This window comes from Manacus candei, unplaced genomic scaffold, assembly GCF_025592945.1.
Source record: "Manacus candei isolate 608988 ecotype Guabito, Panama unplaced genomic scaffold, ASM2559294v1 h1tg000028l, whole genome shotgun sequence".
NCBI lineage: Eukaryota > Metazoa > Chordata > Aves > Passeriformes > Pipridae > Manacus > Manacus candei.
The window spans coordinates 29,668,724-29,687,694 of record NW_026138076.1 but is presented as its reverse complement, the minus strand read 5'-3'; the positions used below and the strand labels follow the sequence as shown (position 1 = coordinate 29,687,694).

Here is an 18,971-nt window from a genome sequence, read left to right as displayed (position 1 = left end):
TGGCACTTTATTGATGTAGAATCAGAGGATCATTTAGATTGGAAAAGATCTTTAAGACCATCGAGTCCGTTAACCCAGCACTGCCAAGTTCACCACTAAACCATGTCCCCAAGTGCCACATCTATGCATCTTTTAAATACCTCCAGGGACAGTGACTCCATCACTTCCCTGAGCAGCCCGTTTCAATGCCTGACCACCCTTTCAGTGACGAATTTTTCCCTAATATCCAATCTAAACATCCCCTAATCTAAATCTAATCCTCCATACACCAAGTCTCATCTTCTGGGTTAGCTGTTGTGTTTCCTTCTTCCTAGCGTGTGTTAGTTCCTTCTAAAGAAAGAGGACCTGATCCAGACACCTTCGGAAGAGCGAGGCCAATGTTTCCTCTTTCCCGAGGGAGGAACAGCAAATGCCACACCTCGCACTGCCAAGAGGCAGCCGTTCCTCCCCAGGGACATACCAACAGGGAGTGGTGCTAAAATTAACGCTTTATTAACACCTGGCGCTTCCTGGTTTTAACAAAAGCTTGGGAAAGTGGGTGTTTAGGTTTCGGTAGGGTTGGGCTTTTTTCAGCTTGAACTAGCAGCAAGCAGCTCTCCGGTCCCACTCGGGACCCGGCAGCAGGAGGTTCCCCGCCCCGGGCCCCCCCAGTCCCGGTGCGGGGCCGTGCCAGGGGCCGCCCCTCGCTCCCCGCGGCGCCGCCCTCCCGCCGCTCCCCGCGCCCCGTGACGGCCCCGTCCCGCCCCGGCAGCGGCGGGAGCGCGGGCTGCGTTCGGCCGGAGGAGCCATGGGCTCGGCGGCGGAGCTGCTGCCGCCGCCACCACCGCCGCCGCCCGGGGAATGCGAGCGGGAAGCGGGGGCGGCGGCCGCCCGGCACCGGCGGCGCCCGGAGGAGCAGGTGGGTGTCAGCCGGAGGGGGGGCTGGGAGGGCGGCCCCGGGGCTGCCCCGCCGTCGGGCGGCGGGAACCCGTGAACGCCTCTTGGTTCCTCTCCCGTGGCGTTCCCGGTGCAGCCCACGCGGGGGAATCGCTCCCGGGTAACGCTCCATTGCGGCGGGGCTTATGCAACCCAGCCGAGCTGCGTGGGGCTGCCCACGCGTGATGCTGGAGGATCCCCCCGGTGGGCCCGCCTGAACCTCCTTCTTCCCTTCGGGACGCTTAGTTCGGCTGGGAGAGGGTGGGAGCAGATGGTTCCCGCACGGCATCCACGTGTATCTCGCTGGACATAACCGGGGTGCTCTTGTCATCCCCGGAATTCCCCAGTAGTTTAGCTCTTGTGTTCCTTCACTTGAATATTTTAAGCTTTTAGTCTCTTTATTGCTCCTGAAATTTAATAAATTGTAATTGGAGAAAACCACCAACTCTCTTTTGCTTGGTTGGTTTTTGTCTGCTTTCTTCAGAATTTATGTCTTTATTGCACGGAAATGGGTTTTTTGCTTGGGGAATGAAAGGACCGTTTCCCTATTGTTAACTGTAAACTGGCTTTCCATGTACCCTTTGTTTTGCAGACAGCATCGTCCCGGTGTTTAGACAAAGGCAGTGCTCTAAATGCACCTTTACTGATGTTTTATTTAAAGAAAAGAAGAACATTTTTTGTTGAAGATTCTTATAAGATGCTCTCTCCTTAACCATGAGTGAGCCCTTTCACAGATAAAATAGCTTAATATTTGGAAGTGTCTGGTAGTACTTGCCAGACATTACATCTAGAAGTGGGCCAGTGAAATATGCTGGTACTTGAGAATTCGCTGGGTCACCATTTACGTAAGTCAGTGCATCTTCTTGTCCCTTTCTCTAGAAAAATAGTGCAGAGCAGGGCACATACCTGAATGTAGTGTAAGGACAAACTCACCCAAGAGAGGCTCAGCAGTTCCTGTCTCTGCGTCCTTAAGCCCTCCTGCAGGATATCGCAGGAGAGTCAGGAATACTTGCTGGTTCTTGTTGCTGTCTTCTCTGGAAAAAGACTTTAAAAAGTTGCATTAGATCATCTCATCTGTTCTTTCTCTCAAACTGGTTGTAACTCTTTGCTGAGGAGATTGCTCCCTGCAGGTTACCGCTGCTTCTTAGTGACCAGTGTGATGGTGTTTCTAGGGGATGGTGCATGCTGAAGAACTGCCTTCCAACGTTCCCTAAACACATTTTAAAATAAAGTTGGTATAAAGGTACTGCTTGGTTGTACACAGGCACATGTGGTTGAGAAACTCTCTATTGGCTTTTCTCAGATCCAGGTAGTGATCCTGGCCCTTTCTGACAAGTTGGGGCATAACAATAGGATATCAAGGCAGAAATTTTAAATAGGCCACAAGGACGGAGGAGAAAATCCTTCCTGTTTACTGGAAATATTTCACTGTTGTAGCATGGAATAGTTTTTCTGCGTACTGAGGTGCCAGCAGCTGGGCAAATAATAAACTAGATTTAGAAATAAGGAATATGAGTTGCCTTTATTTAATATGCATAGAAAACGTGAATGTTGTATAAAATAGCAGTAAAAACTAATCATAATTTGATAAATAAATAGGAGTATTTTATTTTTATGTGTGGGGAAGAGCAAAGCTAGGTGAGGAGTTGGTGGTGCGTTCACTTGCTGCAGACTTTGACAGAAAGTCCCAGATTCTCTTGTTCAAGAAAAGAACAGACATGTAGCTTGACTTGGAGGTCTCCTGCGTCACCAAGGCTAGTCACGTGCTGTACTTCTATTGCTTTCATGAATGTGTTGATATTTCTCTCAAAATAATCAGTAGCCCCTGCCCTTTTGTGCTCTCATGGAAGGGCTGTTGCTGAACACCGCTGTTCCAGCAGGCAGGAATCCTGTTTCCAGGCTGAGTCCTTACTAGAGTACCTCATGGAGGCCCAGCAGTGTCGCTGTGTTTGCTAAGGGTGTTTGCACTGTTAACAGACTCTGATCCTCAACTCATGTTTTCCTGTTTCACATTCTCTCCTGAAGTATAAATGCGTGCGCCACCTTAGTGGTATGTGCAGTGCAAAAGAAAGGAGTCAAAGTCTGCTCTGATGGTGGTGTAAATTCTTACTTCTCTCAGCTGGTGTGAAGTAAAGCCTGCGTGAGAGCAAATCCTTTGGCCTTATTTGAGAGGATTTTTTAGGTGAGGATCTGAGGCTACAAACCTGGGTATGATTTGTTTTTCCTGTTTCCTGCAAAATAAGCTCAGTTTGTGTAAGATCATATCTTGTAGCATAATGCTAAAAGAATACCTTCCTGACAAGCAGGACCTAAATAATAATGTATACACCCTATAATATTTTCTAAGAGAGAGTACTCTGTAGGAAATGTCTACTTATTTAATGCCAAACCCTCTGGGTTTAATTTTTTATTTATTGTGTCAGCAAGGACATGCTTAGTGAAATTACTCACGTGCACTTTTTTAAAAAAATGGGAGGATATGTAACTAAATTTTATACATAGCCTTTGGAATTCATTATTTGAATAGACTAGAATTACTTCAGTGATTAGATTTGAGAGCTGAACTGGATGCTAATTTGATTAATATCCTTTGTAGGTTTGCATGCAAAGATGAAAATAATTACACTTACTGTAGTCTTCAAAGCACTGCAGAACCTGGGTAGTTTCTTCCACCTCTCCTTTATTGCACTGCTGGGCTTCGCAAGTGGTACATGAAAGCACCAAAAGATTTAGCTGTTGCTGATGCTGTGGGAGCAGGTCGCTGCTTCGCCCTGCAAGTTCACAGTTTTTTCCTAACTGTTAATAGTTATTAGTCAGACACACACATTGTCCTGTATTCTCAACATCACTACAGATAAGGATCAAATCTCCTTCCCTAACCCACTTTCTAAAATAGGTTAGCCACTGTCACATTAGTGCAGTCTAAATCTCATCAACACCTATAAATTAAACCATGAAATAAGAATAGAAAAGTATGTGTTGTAATAATAAAAGGTGATGCAAAACTCCTTTTTGTGTCTTCTGCGTCTTGCACATGCCATACAGCAAGGGATGAGGTGGTGTTAGCAGCAGACACAGCACCTGCTCTGTCCATAGGCAATTTGAAGCCAAACTGTGTCACAGCAGAGTTCCTGAAAGCTGTGGCACTGTGACTTCCTTCAGGACTGAAAACTGTCTGTCTGGGAAGTAATGGGATTTAGTTTCTCATAATCAAAGTTGAAGGCAATGGCAAAATCCCCAGTTGCTTCAGTGAGGTTGGGATCTCCACCTCACACTGGATTTGCATACATAGAATCCAAAGTGCTGTTAAAGTGTAAACCCAATGCTTTTAGAAAATGTCTAAGTGCAGAGTTAATATGTGATACATGTATTCAAAAGGAGATTAAATTAGCTTAGATGATCACCTTTTCATTAACCTGAGTTTGTAACTCTTTGGTATGTTTTATTATTATTTTTAACAGTGTTTTATCTCTATAAGCGGAGTATTTTATCTTCTAATAGATGACATCAGATTTAGAGGTGCTATTACAAAAGGGCTTGGGTGTTTCCTGTTGAGAATTTTGTGAGGAGGTTTGGGTGTCTTAACTAAGTTCGAGTCCTGAACTTTTTGTATAAGTCTCGAGTATCACTAGTATTTCTCCAGCATGGGAAGAATGACCAGAAACAGAAATAGAGGATAGTATCAACATATTTGTGGTATCCCTTGTGTAAATGCCTAATTGTTCATCAGACTGTAGAATGGATGTATGCTGTGTTGCACAGAATGGTATAGTTTGTCATAAATCAGTAGCGGCCGAGAATGTTTTGAAGTGCACTTGTATATGTGGAAACTGATGCCTAAGGCTAGAAACCTATTCCTGATTTATTCTACAATGAGATAATCTGAAAATTGAAGTTTTTTCCTGCTTGCCATTTGGGATTTGTTTCTGAAAATAGTCATACCAGACAGGGAAGGCTTAATCCCAAATTTGTTCAGGCTCTACAAATAATTTAAGTCTGCTGCAGAGGTTCATATCTACAAAATAATAGGTGATAGTAACTTTCTAAAAAGCATTAGTGGGTTTTCTGAGGCTTGACAGCATTTGAAGAAAAAAAATAATCCAACGTTTCAAACATAATTACAGCGCCTACAGTAAGCAGGATAACATGCTCTGCTTAAATGATGTGAAGATCCCATTTTCTTAAAGAAAAAAGTATTCTGGAGATAGAAGCAAATAGAAATCCTTTCTTTATAAGACAGAATTAACAGCTGTTTCATTTTAGCAAACCAGTGCATTGAAACCATGCTGAACATACAGGGATTGAAAGCCTTTTGCTGGGTCAAGCTGACCAGTTTTAGTGGGAGAACCCTAATAAACAAAATCCTATGGAAATTTAGTGTTGCAGGTGTAAGGAAAAGATGAATTAGTACTGCATTTGATCTAGTCTCTATGTAAAATTGCAGCATGGATGGGATCAAGTTACAGGGGCAGTAGTAGGAGCATAAGGAGGAGCATAAACAGCACCCAAAAATGGAGAAGAGAGACAGTAAATCTTAACATGGAGGCAGGCAGGTTTCCTCTCCCACAACCCTCCTGTGCTAGGTTCCCGTCTTTACACTTTCTTATCTGGTGCTCTCTTGGTGGGGAAATTTACTCCCAAAATTATGGGACCCCAACACTTATTTTTGTGTTTATCAAGAGAAACCTCTTTTCCTCTTGAAGCCATCTCTGCTCCACCCATGCACAAGTTAAGTATCTGGAAAAGCCTTTTCATCTCCTGTGCACAAAACCTCTCCTGGTATTTTGAAGTTTGTTCCAGCAACTGTTGATTCTAAACTTGAGTTGCTGTAAAGGCTGACTAAGGGGAATCCAGTGCTGTTGCTTTTCTTATGTTATTGCTTGTTTCTATAGAAACATCTTGTCTCAATTTTATAAATGATGTCTAGATTCCTGCTGTAAAATGAATGTTAACCCAATCTTCAGTTTGGAATCTTTCTATTTAAACTTCTTCTAAGTATGTCACTTTTATTGGTAGCTGCTGTACAGTGCTTTTGGTATAAAGATTTTTTGCTACTTTTCTTGCATTTGTTTCTTTTTCTCAGAGGAACAAGTTAAACTTAGTTTTTTTCTATCTTGTTTTTCATTTGGAAGTGAGGTATGTTTTTTTTCTCATTTCCTAATCTATTAATCTTTTCATACTTAAATATCAGATTAAAATTAGCCCAGAGAAATGAACCTTGTTTGTTGTTTTTTTCCTCCAGACAGTTGAAATTGATTTTGTTGTCTTAATAGTCTGTTGGCCGAATATCAAGATCTTTTTACTGCTTACATTTCCAAGGTTAAATACTAATTGTTAGTTTTATGCTAGCAAAGGATACAAAGGGATACTGTTTTTTTTCCTGCTGTAGTGGAAGAGGAAGAAAATCAGAAACTTTTCCAATAAAATTATTTGCCCTTCTTGGGCAAATTTCACTTTCTTTTAATTGAACATAAGTTACCTTTTAAGTGTAGGAAAGCAGGGTGAAATCCTGATCACATGCCAGGTGTTACTAGTAACGAAACTGTCTCTTTTGCATATGTGGAGGAGTAGGAAGCAGAAAGCCTGCACCCACCCAACCAGTGCGTTGGCAGGGTTTTGTGCTGGTGCCCTGCGATGGGATGAGGCGGTGGTTCGGAGAAAGAGGAGGTCGTGACCTGGGAATTTGCTGTTCACTGCAGATCTCCAAAGCCTGTCCGTGGCAATACACTGGACAGTCAGATGGCTGAGTACCAGCAAGATTTTAGTACCGAGTGATTCGTTCCTCCAGGACTAAAATGGCTGGTTATTTAATTATCAAATACTTGTAACTGTGTGTTGGCTGATACGTATCCCCATCTGCACCCAGCAGAACTTGGTCTCTTTGTTTTGGAGGGGAGGGAGCTTGTGATTTCATCCATCCTGGTCTCTCTCGTGCTCACTTATGTCTTGTATTTTCCTTAAGGTTGGTCCTAAAGTGCTTTCAGTTTTAGTTTGCATCCTCTAAAAACAGATGACTCTGTGATGCACTCGCTTCTGAACATTAATGTCCCAGCTTTCAAAAATATACGAGTATTTTCCAGTAAGTTAGCATGTCCATTAAGTCGTATCTCACTGGCTTTTTTGACATTTAAGTGTCTGTGGGCTTCAGCTAGCAGACACACCACCTGTTCCCTGGAGTAAAAATAACCACAACTGGAGTAAAATAGATAGTGAGCAGTTAAATCGTGCAGAGGAAACCTTTTACTTGAAAAAAAAAAGGTGAAATGTGCATGTGGGTATGTAAATGTGATATCCCCGTGTTTTCTTTATTGCAGTTTTTTCTTTAAGATTTCATTTAGATGACGTTAAACACGTTTACTACAAAACTCAAAAGGGGTTTCTTTTCTATCTGATGTGGAAATAAGTCTCTTAAATGTGCCATTCCTTTTTCTTTCTTTTATAACTGTACATGTGATGAATTGTGATCTGAGGTACATCAAACAATTTGGAGATGCTGCTGCTTTTTTGTGGGGGAAGATGGATATTGTTTATACCTTTGTGTCTTCTCTCTTTACCTTCTTTGCCCAGCAGCACTTTTTGACTGTAAAATAATGTTTTTACATGGAGAGTAATTATTTTCCCAATCCATTGGACATTTCTCCCCCATTGTTGGAGTTCACATTTGTCTAATCCTGTTTCAGGGAGATGATGCAAGAAAAGAGAAAATGATGGACTTGTACTCAGCTTGGTGCTATTGTTGAGTGTGGGGTGGGAATTTTTCAAGTTGTCTGAGCAAGAGAAGATTGTTGAGGTTTCTTCAATTCATTAGTCATGAAAAATAGAAGAATGCTATTTGGTTTGGTTTGATGGATCTTATACCTTCAGAGGAGTTGAATGGATTTTTATTTTCTTTTTCTGACAAAATACCCTGAATCGTCAAGTGGCACAGGTTTCTTGTGTTCATCTACTTCCTCCCACAGAACAAAAGCAGTTGAACTTTATCCAATTATTTCACTCAAATCAGTTACTTGGGGTTTTTTTTCCACACACACAAAAAAATCCCAAACTAAACATGCCATCACAAGATCCTTAGGCTGAGTGTGGAAAACTGTGGACCTGCTGCTTCATCAGGTGAAATACCCGAAAGATCATAACCATACCTGTTCTCCCCACAGCTAGTGCAGTGATGAGGTTACAGGACTGAGACTCCTTGTGGTTACTTTACAGCTGTTCGGTCCTCCCAGCAGAAAAAAATAAATGCTAAATCTGGGCTTCCATGCTCTTTTTGATCTAGCCACAGGAAAGTAACTTCCCAAGTGAGGCTCTTGTCCCCTTCAGATCCATTTGTGTTCTGCATCCTCCAAGAGCTTGGCAGACTTACTTGCCTTGGTGTGATCTGCAAATGGTCTGAGGCAGGAACTGTGTGCTCCCAGCAATTTGAGAGGAAAAGACCTTGCATTGGCTACATTACACTTAGGAGATGCAGACAGGGATCAGTCTTAAGCCATTGTGAAAAGTTCAGTGCCTAACTTTATCCTTCTCTCCCACTGAGTAGCATATGACTCCTTGAAAAGATGGCCTCTTTCCAGGGGGATGATGTTCCAATGGGATCTCATGTGTCTCTGCGTGATCAAAACACCCCTTGATAGGAAGGGAATAAGCAAGAAAAGGATCCTCCTGTCAGACTGGTGTGAAGTGGCCTCTGCTCATGACATACCATGTGCTTTCCTGAATTTAGGAAGCAGTGAGTTTGAGTGAATGTGGTGGAAGTTTGCCATAAGCAAGGGTAGTTAGTGGTCAGAACACAGGGAATTTTGTGTGTTGTGTTGATGACAAACATAACTGGTAAAGCCACAACTGGATGTTAGTTGGGTTCAGCAGGATGACTTGACTTTACCTTCTCTGTTGTTTTAAAGCTAGCCAAGGAAAACATTCAATTACATGGGGGATTTTTTCAGAAGCACTTCAGGGATGTAGGAACATCAGCTGTGCTGGAAGCAGACAGAACTTGGGCTTAGTATCTCCTCTCTGACATCCTTAAAGAGTTTAATTCTGAAAAGAAGGTGATTTTATGGCATCCTGCATCAAATCTGAGAGGGCACGTTATGTTTCTCCCTAAAGTATCAAAGCCCCTAAGCCATTTGGCCATAAAACCTAGGAAAATTTAGTTACCAAGTTCCTGTATAAAGTTTTTTGGAGTTTGGACCTTCAAGTTCTGACTTTCTGCCAGTAAACAGTGGAAGACAGCAGACAATGGCTTTGCTGATGAAAATGTGCCATTTTGAATACGGAGGGAAATTTTATAATACCAAATATCTGAAAAGACAAGAGGAAATGGGGGGCTTGATGGGCACCTTCGTGTAGCAGCGGGCTTGCAAAGGACATTGTGTATGCTAAGCAGTAGGGCAGATCAGATTCTTCCCCTTCTGTTCCATATGATAACTCTGTTTTTAAGTAAAGTAAAAAAACAGAAACCAAATATGAAATTGAGTATGGAGTACTGCATCCAGCTCTGGAGCCCCCAGCACAGGAAAGACATGGACCTGCTGGAGTGAGTCCAGAGGAGGACCATGAAGATGCTTCGAGGGCTGGAGCACCTCTCTCGTGCAGACAGGCTGAGAGAGCTGGGGCTGTTCAGCCTGGAGAAGAGAAGGCTCCAGCAAGACCTTATAGCTAAGGGAGGCTAAAAGAGATTTGGAGAGGGACTTTTTACAAGGGCACGTGGGGATAGGACAAGGGGGAATGACTTCAAACTGGCAGAGAGTAGATTCAGACTAGGTGATCCCAGTAAGTCTAAAATAAAATCTTTGATGTAAAATTTATTTAAATTACAGTAAGAAGTAATTCATTACAGTAATTTGATAAGAAACATTAGGTTAGGAAACAAATGCAATCAGCATTTCTAATACATTCTTATTTAGATTTATTTGCTCAGGAAAGCCCCATTCTCCTTTATCCTTCAGGAATAATACTATATGTGTGTATTTAGTGTCTTTCAGCCAGCTGGAGGAAGGAGGAGAGAGAAGTTGGGGAGACAGTACTGCTCTTTTCAGGAGATATTTTGGGCATGCATTAATCTATATCCATCTATATCTCTGGCTGCACTTCTGTTCCGCAGTCCCTTTGCATTTCTTTGCTGCTCCTGTGTTCAAAGAGTGAGGAAAGGCAAACAAACTAGTGCAGTTGAAGTGTCTCTCTCTTACATTTCCTCCTGCATTGTGGCAGATGAAGTCTGGGGGTGTCCCCTGCAAAGTACACGTTAGCTATAAGGAGAAGAGCTGCTGGGAAGGCCTGGAAAAAGCATACTTTCTCTGGAGCACTTGCAGGCAAAGAAGTTCCCTCACAGAAATGATTCTTAGAAGTTATGAAGCCAAGGCTGGGTTGTTGATTTTTAAAACTAGCAACTTTGAAACAGAAACTTCTTGTGCTTTTAAATGAGGAAGTTTTGTAGGGGTGTGGGGGGGCTGCAACTGCTCGGAATGGGTACATTTCTCTCTCCGCATTTTTTCTTTATGGTAGTGTCTGTCTGGCTTCAGGCTGATTGATTCAGCAAGATTTAGTATGAAAATAGCCCTGTGAAAATAGTTCTGTAAAAATTAAGAGTCAGCTGGGAACTGCTTGTTTGCTAAAGATGGTCAATTTCTAAAAATGTTTAGAAAAGTACTTTTGGGAGAAAAAAAGTATTTGGTTCTGAGGCTATGGTTTGAGAGCTACTGGCACATATATGGGATTGCGTGCCATTTTACTGTTACCCTGAAAATTAGTGAGAAAAATTCTAGCTGCGGTGTTAAGCTTATTTAACAATCTTTAGTGATCTGGAGTATTTGCCCTAATAGCTCTATTTTAGCTACACCTCAGAAGAAAGGTATTTGCTCAGCATGTAAATTATTATGCAATAGCAAAGAAGAACATGCCATCAGTGTTTCACGGCTGATCATGTTTTCAGCTTCGCTTGCTTTTTGCTGAGTTGCCTGAAGCAAGATGTATTCAACCTGAATTAACTGAAGCAGACTTTGAAGTCTTGAGAATCTTCACGATCATTTTGAAAGGTTTTGTAAGCTATTGAAAATATTTGGGAAAATTTGACACTTGTTCCGTAATTAAACACATACTTGTCAGTCTCTGCACCTGGAAGCTGCCTTTGCATAATCGCTTTAGGAATTAATGAATCTACCCTTGTTTGAGAAGGCGAGGGTGAGGTAAATAAAAAATCAAAAAGACCTGGACTGCCTAAGTGAGGTGGAATTCACTCTGTACCCTGCTTAAGAGACTGCGTGCAGTCCTTGCTGTTACCTTATCAAAGCAGGAGGGGCTGCAAGCGAAATCCCATGTCCTACAGTTGCCTCGTACCAGGAGAGATGTTGTCAGCGTGGTCACGTAGAGTTAATCATGCTTGGCCCAGTGAGATGGAGCTTGCAGAGGAGCTTGCAGACACATTCCTGCTGGTGGCCTCCTGGCCAGTGCTGCACTGGGCTTGCTCTTTGCAAAGGCTCCCAGGAGCCTTTGTTAGTACCACTAGCAATCCAGAGGCAAGGAGGTGATGCATTTGTTTCCCTCTCACTGGCTACTTTGCTAGAAAATGTAGTGATTTCTCCTGCAGACTGTTTCTCTCAGAAGTGATCCCTGCAGCACTTGACACGAGCTGGGAGCTGTGCTCTGATCCCCTCTGCCCTCGTCCCACAGGCGTATGCTCCCTCTGGTCTCTGCGTGCAAGATGCAGATAAATATATTTTCCCTTCCTGGCGCATCCTTTCTCTTTTCCCTAGTTGTTTTGATCAAAATACCACTTAGCTTGTTTGGCTCCCTGTGCTTTTTGGGAATGGAGAGATGAGAGTTCCTGTAGTAACATTGTGTTCCCAGCCCTGCCTAGTCTGCAGGAGCTCACAAGAGGCTCTGCCTTTCCGGAAGAGACTAATCTTGAAACACTGGAATTAATAAGTCAACATTTATTTGAATTAAATAAAGCACAGTTAAAGCCAAAATGCTGAAAACTGGAGTTTCCACACCCAGTAAGGAGGAGAAAATGATCAGGGTTTGAGAAGCAGACTGAAAGGAGACGAGGGGGTGTCTGGCTGTACTAACCTCCAGTCCTGCAGTTCTCCACACTCAGGCTCTTGTGTAGAACCGCAGAAAGAGTGAACACAATGTTAGTTATGAATTAGTTATGAACATGTTACTATTTAGGCTTCCTGCACCCCTCCCTTTCTGGGATTCTGTACTGAAGCTTAAACCAGACTCTTTATGGATAAACACATAAAAAAATATCCAAGCACTCTCAACTGATGGACTGTTTGGGTTTTGTTGGGGGTTTTTTTCAGTAGCAGCTGTGGAGCTTCACCCAGCCTTCACTCAGCAGGCAGGTTCTGCATTGTGGCCTAAAGTCTGGCCTAGAAAAACAGTAGTCTTCCTTTGGTCTTTGCTGGATGTTCTTCTGTGGGAATAGGAATTCACTTTGTTACTTCCTCTCTAATGGAGACCCTGGCACTGCTGTGGGAGGGAATTTCTGTTTCTCTACCAAGGCCATGCCATGTAACAAGGGATGCAGAATAGCTTTCATCCTTGAAGACAGAACATGTTTGCTTTGAATCTGGGAGTAGGCTAATTGCCCATAGAGTTTGCAGGCAATTTGTAGGACCCATTGATCAGTCGACTGAAATATTGATGAGTACCTACTTCATGTGCTTTCATTGCTGCCTAATGGAAACATTAGGAGACTTACGTTCATCATCTTTAAATCACGTTCGTCCTGTCATATGCAAACAAAAGACAATAAGGTTTTGTGCAAAGGATCTCTGGACACTGGGAAATGAGAGATCTCAACCTCTTATCTAGTTGCAATTTACATGTAGAAACATTCACGTTTTCTGAAGTGATATTTAACTCTGTGATATCTTCATCTAAAGATGGTCTTCTGCCTTCCTATGTGTTTGTTCCACCACTGTTCACTTTGCAAAAAGTCCAGCACTTATTTCCCCTCCCCTTTGCTTTTTTGTACCACTGCTTTGCATCTGTGCAGGCCTTTGGTCTGTCTTCCTTTGCCTGACTTGCATGGCTTCTTACATCAACATTGGGATAGATGTTTGTCACCTTGCTAGTTGAGTCCTATGCCCTTCTTTCAGCAGTGATAGTAGCCCTTCAGTTCCCTTGTGCTTCAGTGTGAAATACTTCATAGTTCATGTTTAATAGTTTTGTATCATTCTTGTGGTTCTGAAGATATTCTGGAAATAATTTATAACAAATCTACTTCAACTAAATCCCCTCCCTGAAATTACTGGCATTTCATTCCACTTTGTTTATCCTGACAACCACAGACAGGTTGCACAGACAGGTAAGATGTGTGACCTGCAGGAGAGCTTTACCCCTCTAGACTGGTGTCTTGAGGGGAGACAGGTTATCATATGTTTGTAGAAGTACTTTAGTGTCCCAGTTTGGAAAAGTGACATCGTTAACATTGTGCCAAAGTCACAAGCTACGTAGCGTTTTCAATATCTTGATTTAAGGAATAAATTTATTGCACGTGTATCTTAGTTTTATGCATTCAAACAGAAATAGATGAGACTTGTTCATAATGACAGCAATAAGATTGTACAACATATTTCCTTATTTTGTCTTCTGTCCACAGGTCCAGCAAGAGCAAAGGAACCACACCACAGAACCTGTAATAGATGACTATAAAAAGATGGGGACTCTCTTCGGCGAACTAAACAAAAGCCTTATCAGAATAGGCTTCACAAGGATGTACTTTGGAGAACGGATAGTAGAACCTGTAATAATTATATTCTTCTGGGTTATGCTCTGGTTTCTTGGCCTACAAGCTCTTGGACTGGTTGCTGTTCTGTGCCTTGTCATTATTTATGTACAACAGTAAAATTTTATATAGATACTGTTCAGATTATGTATTTCTACACCATCTCTATGTCAGTGGATTTATGTGTTTAAAGTAAATGGGCAGCATATCAAAAGCTGCAATGCTTCAAATTGCTGAAATTCCAACATTTGAGGTGAGAGGGACTAAAATTATGCATTTTAAGCCAAATCAGCAGTGCCCTCTTACATCTTTGGGGGGTATGGGGAAAGGAGATGTTTGTAATATAATGGTGTCAAATGTACTGTTTTCTGCACTCTTGGGGCCTTAGCCCAAACACTGGCTTTTTGTTGTTCACTCCCATCTCCCCATCTTCTTGCTTTGTATAGTGAAAATTTCCTGCTGATTTTAAGAGGATACTCGATGTGAGTGTCCTGTTTCACTGTTGTGGGAGGCTTATGTTCTGTTTGTTCCCTGAATCTGCATAATTTGTTAGTGTTCTGCTGAAAAGCTGCGTCTGCACAAGGGAGGTTTAGTAACAAACTACAATGACAAATATTCACAAAAACATCTTTTGTTTGTATAGTTTATAGTAAGCTTTCCCCTAAGAAACAAGCTATACCAGCAAAATGCTCTTATACTAATATTAGTGACGGCACACAAGGCTTCAGCTGTTGTTAAGGAGAAATTGCAGTCCTACATTGGCCAAATGGTCTAATGCAGCTCTGCCTTGTTTTTTTGAAATGTACTCAGCTCCTGCTGCTATTTTTCTTTCTTTATTTTTTGTACTTGCTCTTTCCCCCAGCCCTCCTTCTTAACATAAATATTTGGATAATTCATGGAGTTTGTAGGTAGTTTCAGCTGCAGTGTTGGAGAGTTGCCATTCCAGACAGCAGTGCTAGGATGTTGTCTGCTTCCTCTGGGTGGTGTGTGAAGTGTCTGAACAACCAGATATCAGACTAGATCTCTTAATGCTTCCCTGGTTTTGCAGTGTGGGCTCACATCAGCTAAAGCCTTGCTCACGTCAGCAAACCAGATCTGTTTCCTCATGCAGGGCAAGAATGTAGTTGAATCCAGGTGGTCATTTTATTTAGTAGTCTTAACTGATTCATTTCCACACTGGGCAACAAAAAATGCCTACCTATAGATATATGTCATGGGCCACACAAATTAGGGAATAGGGTATATACTTCACTCTGACTCCCCAGGGGCCACACCAGGGGTGTACTGAATATTTCCAGGTTTGAAGAAAAACAGTAAAATGAAACAGAATCTTTAGTACTTCTGCTTTAATACTACTACTAAATAGGCTGCCAATTTAATAGTTGGTGTACATTACTTTTACTAAGAAACTTAAATTGCAAAATTGACTTAATCTATGGTCCAGTGAAATTATATATTTACTGAAATAAATGTAATAGGAGATGTGAAATTCACAGAAAATTACTTAAACTTTTGCGGTGACTTTTTCCTAAAGAACAATAAATTAGATCAACAATCAATTAGTTGAAAATGCTGTCTTATTCAGAGATTTTTGAAGTTAGGGGAAGTTTCTGTATGGTCCCAGTCCTGCAACTGGATTTTCAAGGCCAGCTTTATGCCTGCATGGACCATGTTGACTGCTAGGCTCTATTTCCAGGGCCTCTGGCCCCAGTCCTTATGGACTTTCCTGTTAGGGAAATAATTGTTATTTAGGGCAGTAAACATGAAGGCCCAGCTCCTTTAAAGTCTTTATGTACTGAAATGCCATCTGCAGACATGTCTCTGTGCTTTTCTAATGAACATGTAGTTACCTTCTGAGGAGCCAGGTTGCCTGTCTGGATCTTCAGATGACCTTGACTGTGGATCTGAGAGGCTTTGCTGAACCATCAGGACTGCAGGGAAGTGGGACTGAGGCCCCAGCTCTGTGGTCAGATGGCAACCCGTGTTGATTGGCACATAGTTAAATAGTTACACTTGTAGCAGGGAAATGCTGGACAACAGAAGGTGTTTCTGGATGCAGGGATTTGTTGTTCTCATCTGGAAGACCCAAAGCAAACAGCAAGTACAGGCTGAGCTCAGAGGCAGGAGCTCTGTGCTCTAAAGTGCCTAGGGGTAAACTTTGAGTTTGTTTCAAGTCCCCTCGAAGCAGAACATCTGTTTACACCTCTGCGTAATTTGTATAGATAGAATGGTGGGTTTATGTGTATTCTTCTCCTGTGTAAGGGCTGTACTACAAAAGCATCCTGTCGTTAAAAGTAAAAAAAAAAAAAAGTTCTTTCTTTCTTCCCACAATCCAGTTACTGTTCAGAGGGTCTCATCTAATTCCTTTCATCCTGTAGGAAAAAGTGTCTCTGTGATACTCTTGTTGCAGTAGTACTCTTGTGTATAGAGGCTGTGCTGTGAGATGGCATGTGGTATTTCCTTGAGGTGGTGATCTTGCTCTGTACATATGGAATGGGGAACGGTGAATCGTGAGTGTGACCAACAGCTTCAGTGAGGACATTGTTTATATGTGTGTAACCTTTTAATATGTGCATAACTGTGACTGTTGCGCTCATGAATTCATTTCAGTTGGTTGTTCGCTGTTCATGTTATACATGTACTCTAGGGAAAAGTAGCTTTTGGACTGAGATGGTGTATTGTGAATGTCTTGTGTGGTTTCTCTTAAGGGTAACTTGCTATGTCTTGTCCTTCATGGAAGTTTTTAATTTTTAAAAATCTGAAAAAATAATCCTCCTAATAGTGTTAGGTTGACTGAAAGCGGAAAAAGAAAAATAATGTATTGCATGGAAAATCCCCCTCTCCTGTTCATACATTCCCTCATATATAAGAACTTATACTGAATTGTCTGTCCTAATTTTGTGCAATTACTATATTATCTCCCTCTCATTTGCAGGAAAGGAAAGAGGGGCTAAGGAAAAAGGGGGACTGAGTTAGAATCAGACATAAAGAGTGCAAAATGGAATGCGGTGAAACGATGCATATACGTGTCCAAAAAAATCTGGTCATAAATGTGTGTCAAAACAAAGAGGAAATGGGTGAACAGTCATTGCCTTATATTCTTCATTCCATCCAGATGTAGCTGCAAGGCAGAGGAAGCACCAAGTGCTCAAAGGATGTCCCTAGCTAAAAAGCAGAAGGTTAATTAAAAAAAAAAAAGTCAATTTTACTGTTGCCTATATAGTAAAAATTGATAATGTTATTTATGGTGTTAAATGTTATTGTTCTTGATAGAACTGAAAGCACCTTTATGCATCTGTGTGTAGGACTGTATGAAGGAATTATGTCCCTTAAATCTGTGTTCAACAACAAACGATGCAGTTTCTGTTGGTTAGCGTGACATGGAAAGCGTTTTACATAACCTCGTTTTTTTAAAGGATGGACTCTTCAGTACTATTTCACACCTACCAAATGCATAAATGTTTGAGCTACTGTGTATAGAGAAGAAACTCCCACGCGCAGGAGAATCTTGGAGAACCCTGTTTGCACTGAAAAATCACCACATCAAAACTGTCCATATGAAAAGGAAAAATCATATTTCTTAGAAACTCTGTATTAAGTGAATTCTATGGAAAGCACTTTGTTACTCTTTCTAATAAAAAGTATTGCCATCAATGAACCTGTGAATTCTTTATGGTGATTTGTTCAATGTTACATGGCTCCTTTCAAAATTTCATGTTAGGCCCAGATGAAATGGGTCAATGTTCAGATAGCTGCTGAAATCAGTTCACTTGCAGCTAGAGGAGAAAAAACTGCAGTGCAGGAGCTGAATAAACTGCGTCAGGTCTGTATGGTTGTGTGCAGCAAATTATGCTGAACCAAAAAACAATAAATAGTAGAGCAAGATGTTAACAAATAATGGTAACATTACGTTGTAAAGTAGATTTTAGTTCACAGCATATCTGTTTTGCATCTAGAGCAGCCTCTGAAGGAACCGGATGTAGTCAAGGATGCGAAAAATCCTTTGAAGTGACAATTGGTGTGCCACAGAAAGGTTTGAGGATTTTTATTGGTTTTTTTAAATATGTATAGAACAGTAAATGATTCAAAACAAATCTACTTTTACCTGTTGTTATTGCTTTTTTCTGCAAGTCTGAAAGGTGTTCATTCTGCCAGAATGAACCATTCATATCCAACAGATACTTAAATGTATCTGTGTTGTTCAGGATGCACAGTTAGTTAACCAGTTTAGGGTTTTTTTAAAGTAGCAAAGTTGAATTTTGGTCCTTCAGACTCTCATTGGTGGATGTGCACAGAAGAAGTAAGGCTTATTCCTGAATAAATTCAAGCCTTAAAGTTTTATCTCAGTTGAAGTATCCTTGTCAGACCTTTTATAGGGTGCATGCAAATTCAAAAACAATCTCTGATTCTTTCCATTCTGGGCTTTACTCTAGGTTTTGGGAACTTTATTTCTTAGCCTCTCCCCTCTGCCAGAACTGACAGCTTCATCCCCTTTATACGTTCCTCCTTTCACTCTGTAGTGTTGCCTTCTCTAGGGGTGTTCACTTTGAACAGTCTCTCTCTGTGCCAAAGGTTCAGGCTTTTTCATCATTCAGTCTTCTCAAAAGCTACCTAGACAGAAAACCTATTTTCAGATGGGTATTTTGTTTGTTTCACTGTGTGCCTGCTTAACAACAGAAGGGAGGAAATTAGAGAGAGGATTTTTAAAAAATATTCATAAGCTGGTTAGTCACTTCATTTCTTGCAGTGCTTATCTGCTGGTTTAGGTGGTGGTTTCCAAACTGCAATGTGCTGTTGCCAAAGGTCTAAGAGAGTGCTGCAAATGTGTAGGGTAAGGAGCTGTTGATAGGTTGGCATCAGGATTTTGAAAATCGATGGGACAAGCAGTGTGTGGCTCAGGGTTGTTTCAAGCTTAAACAGGCAGGTAGACTTCTAACTTCCCTTAGCTCCTGCCAACGCCTCAGTTATTTCTGGGAATGTCTCCAAATGCATATAAAATCATCAGTATTCCTTTTACATACTGAAGAAAACTGAGCTTTCGTCAGCTCAGTTTTACACAGAGGAGCCAAAGAGGATGAGAATGGGAAAGGGGAATTGGACTTAGCATTTTTTAACTTGCATGCAAGCTTGTGGTCTTTTCAAATTAGTCTTGTAGTTTGTGTCTTGTATGCAGTTGTCACAATTCTTTTATGCCCCCCAGCCTATATGTGTGTTTTCCAATTAATACGGAAATGAAGCAGCTGTGATAATAAATGCTTTTTCCCAGGCAATTTATTGAAAACTACACGTCCCTTCTCAGGTGGCAGGAGGGATGTGACTGGATGAAGCC

The 18,971-nt window shown here is 41.6% G+C and overlaps 1 protein-coding gene across 1 annotated transcript; it reads left to right on the top strand.

Moving 5' to 3' along the window:
• The first annotated feature begins 735 nt into the window (after positions 1-735).
• On the top strand, positions 736-17,300 carry FAM241A (family with sequence similarity 241 member A). Its single transcript, XM_051789716.1, has 2 exons — positions 736-898; positions 13,517-17,300. Exons 1-2 carry the CDS (start codon positions 788-790, stop codon positions 13,760-13,762), a joined length of 357 nt encoding a protein of 118 aa, XP_051645676.1. The 5' UTR covers positions 736-787; the 3' UTR covers positions 13,763-17,300.
• The last annotated feature ends 1,671 nt before the right edge of the window (positions 17,301-18,971 follow it).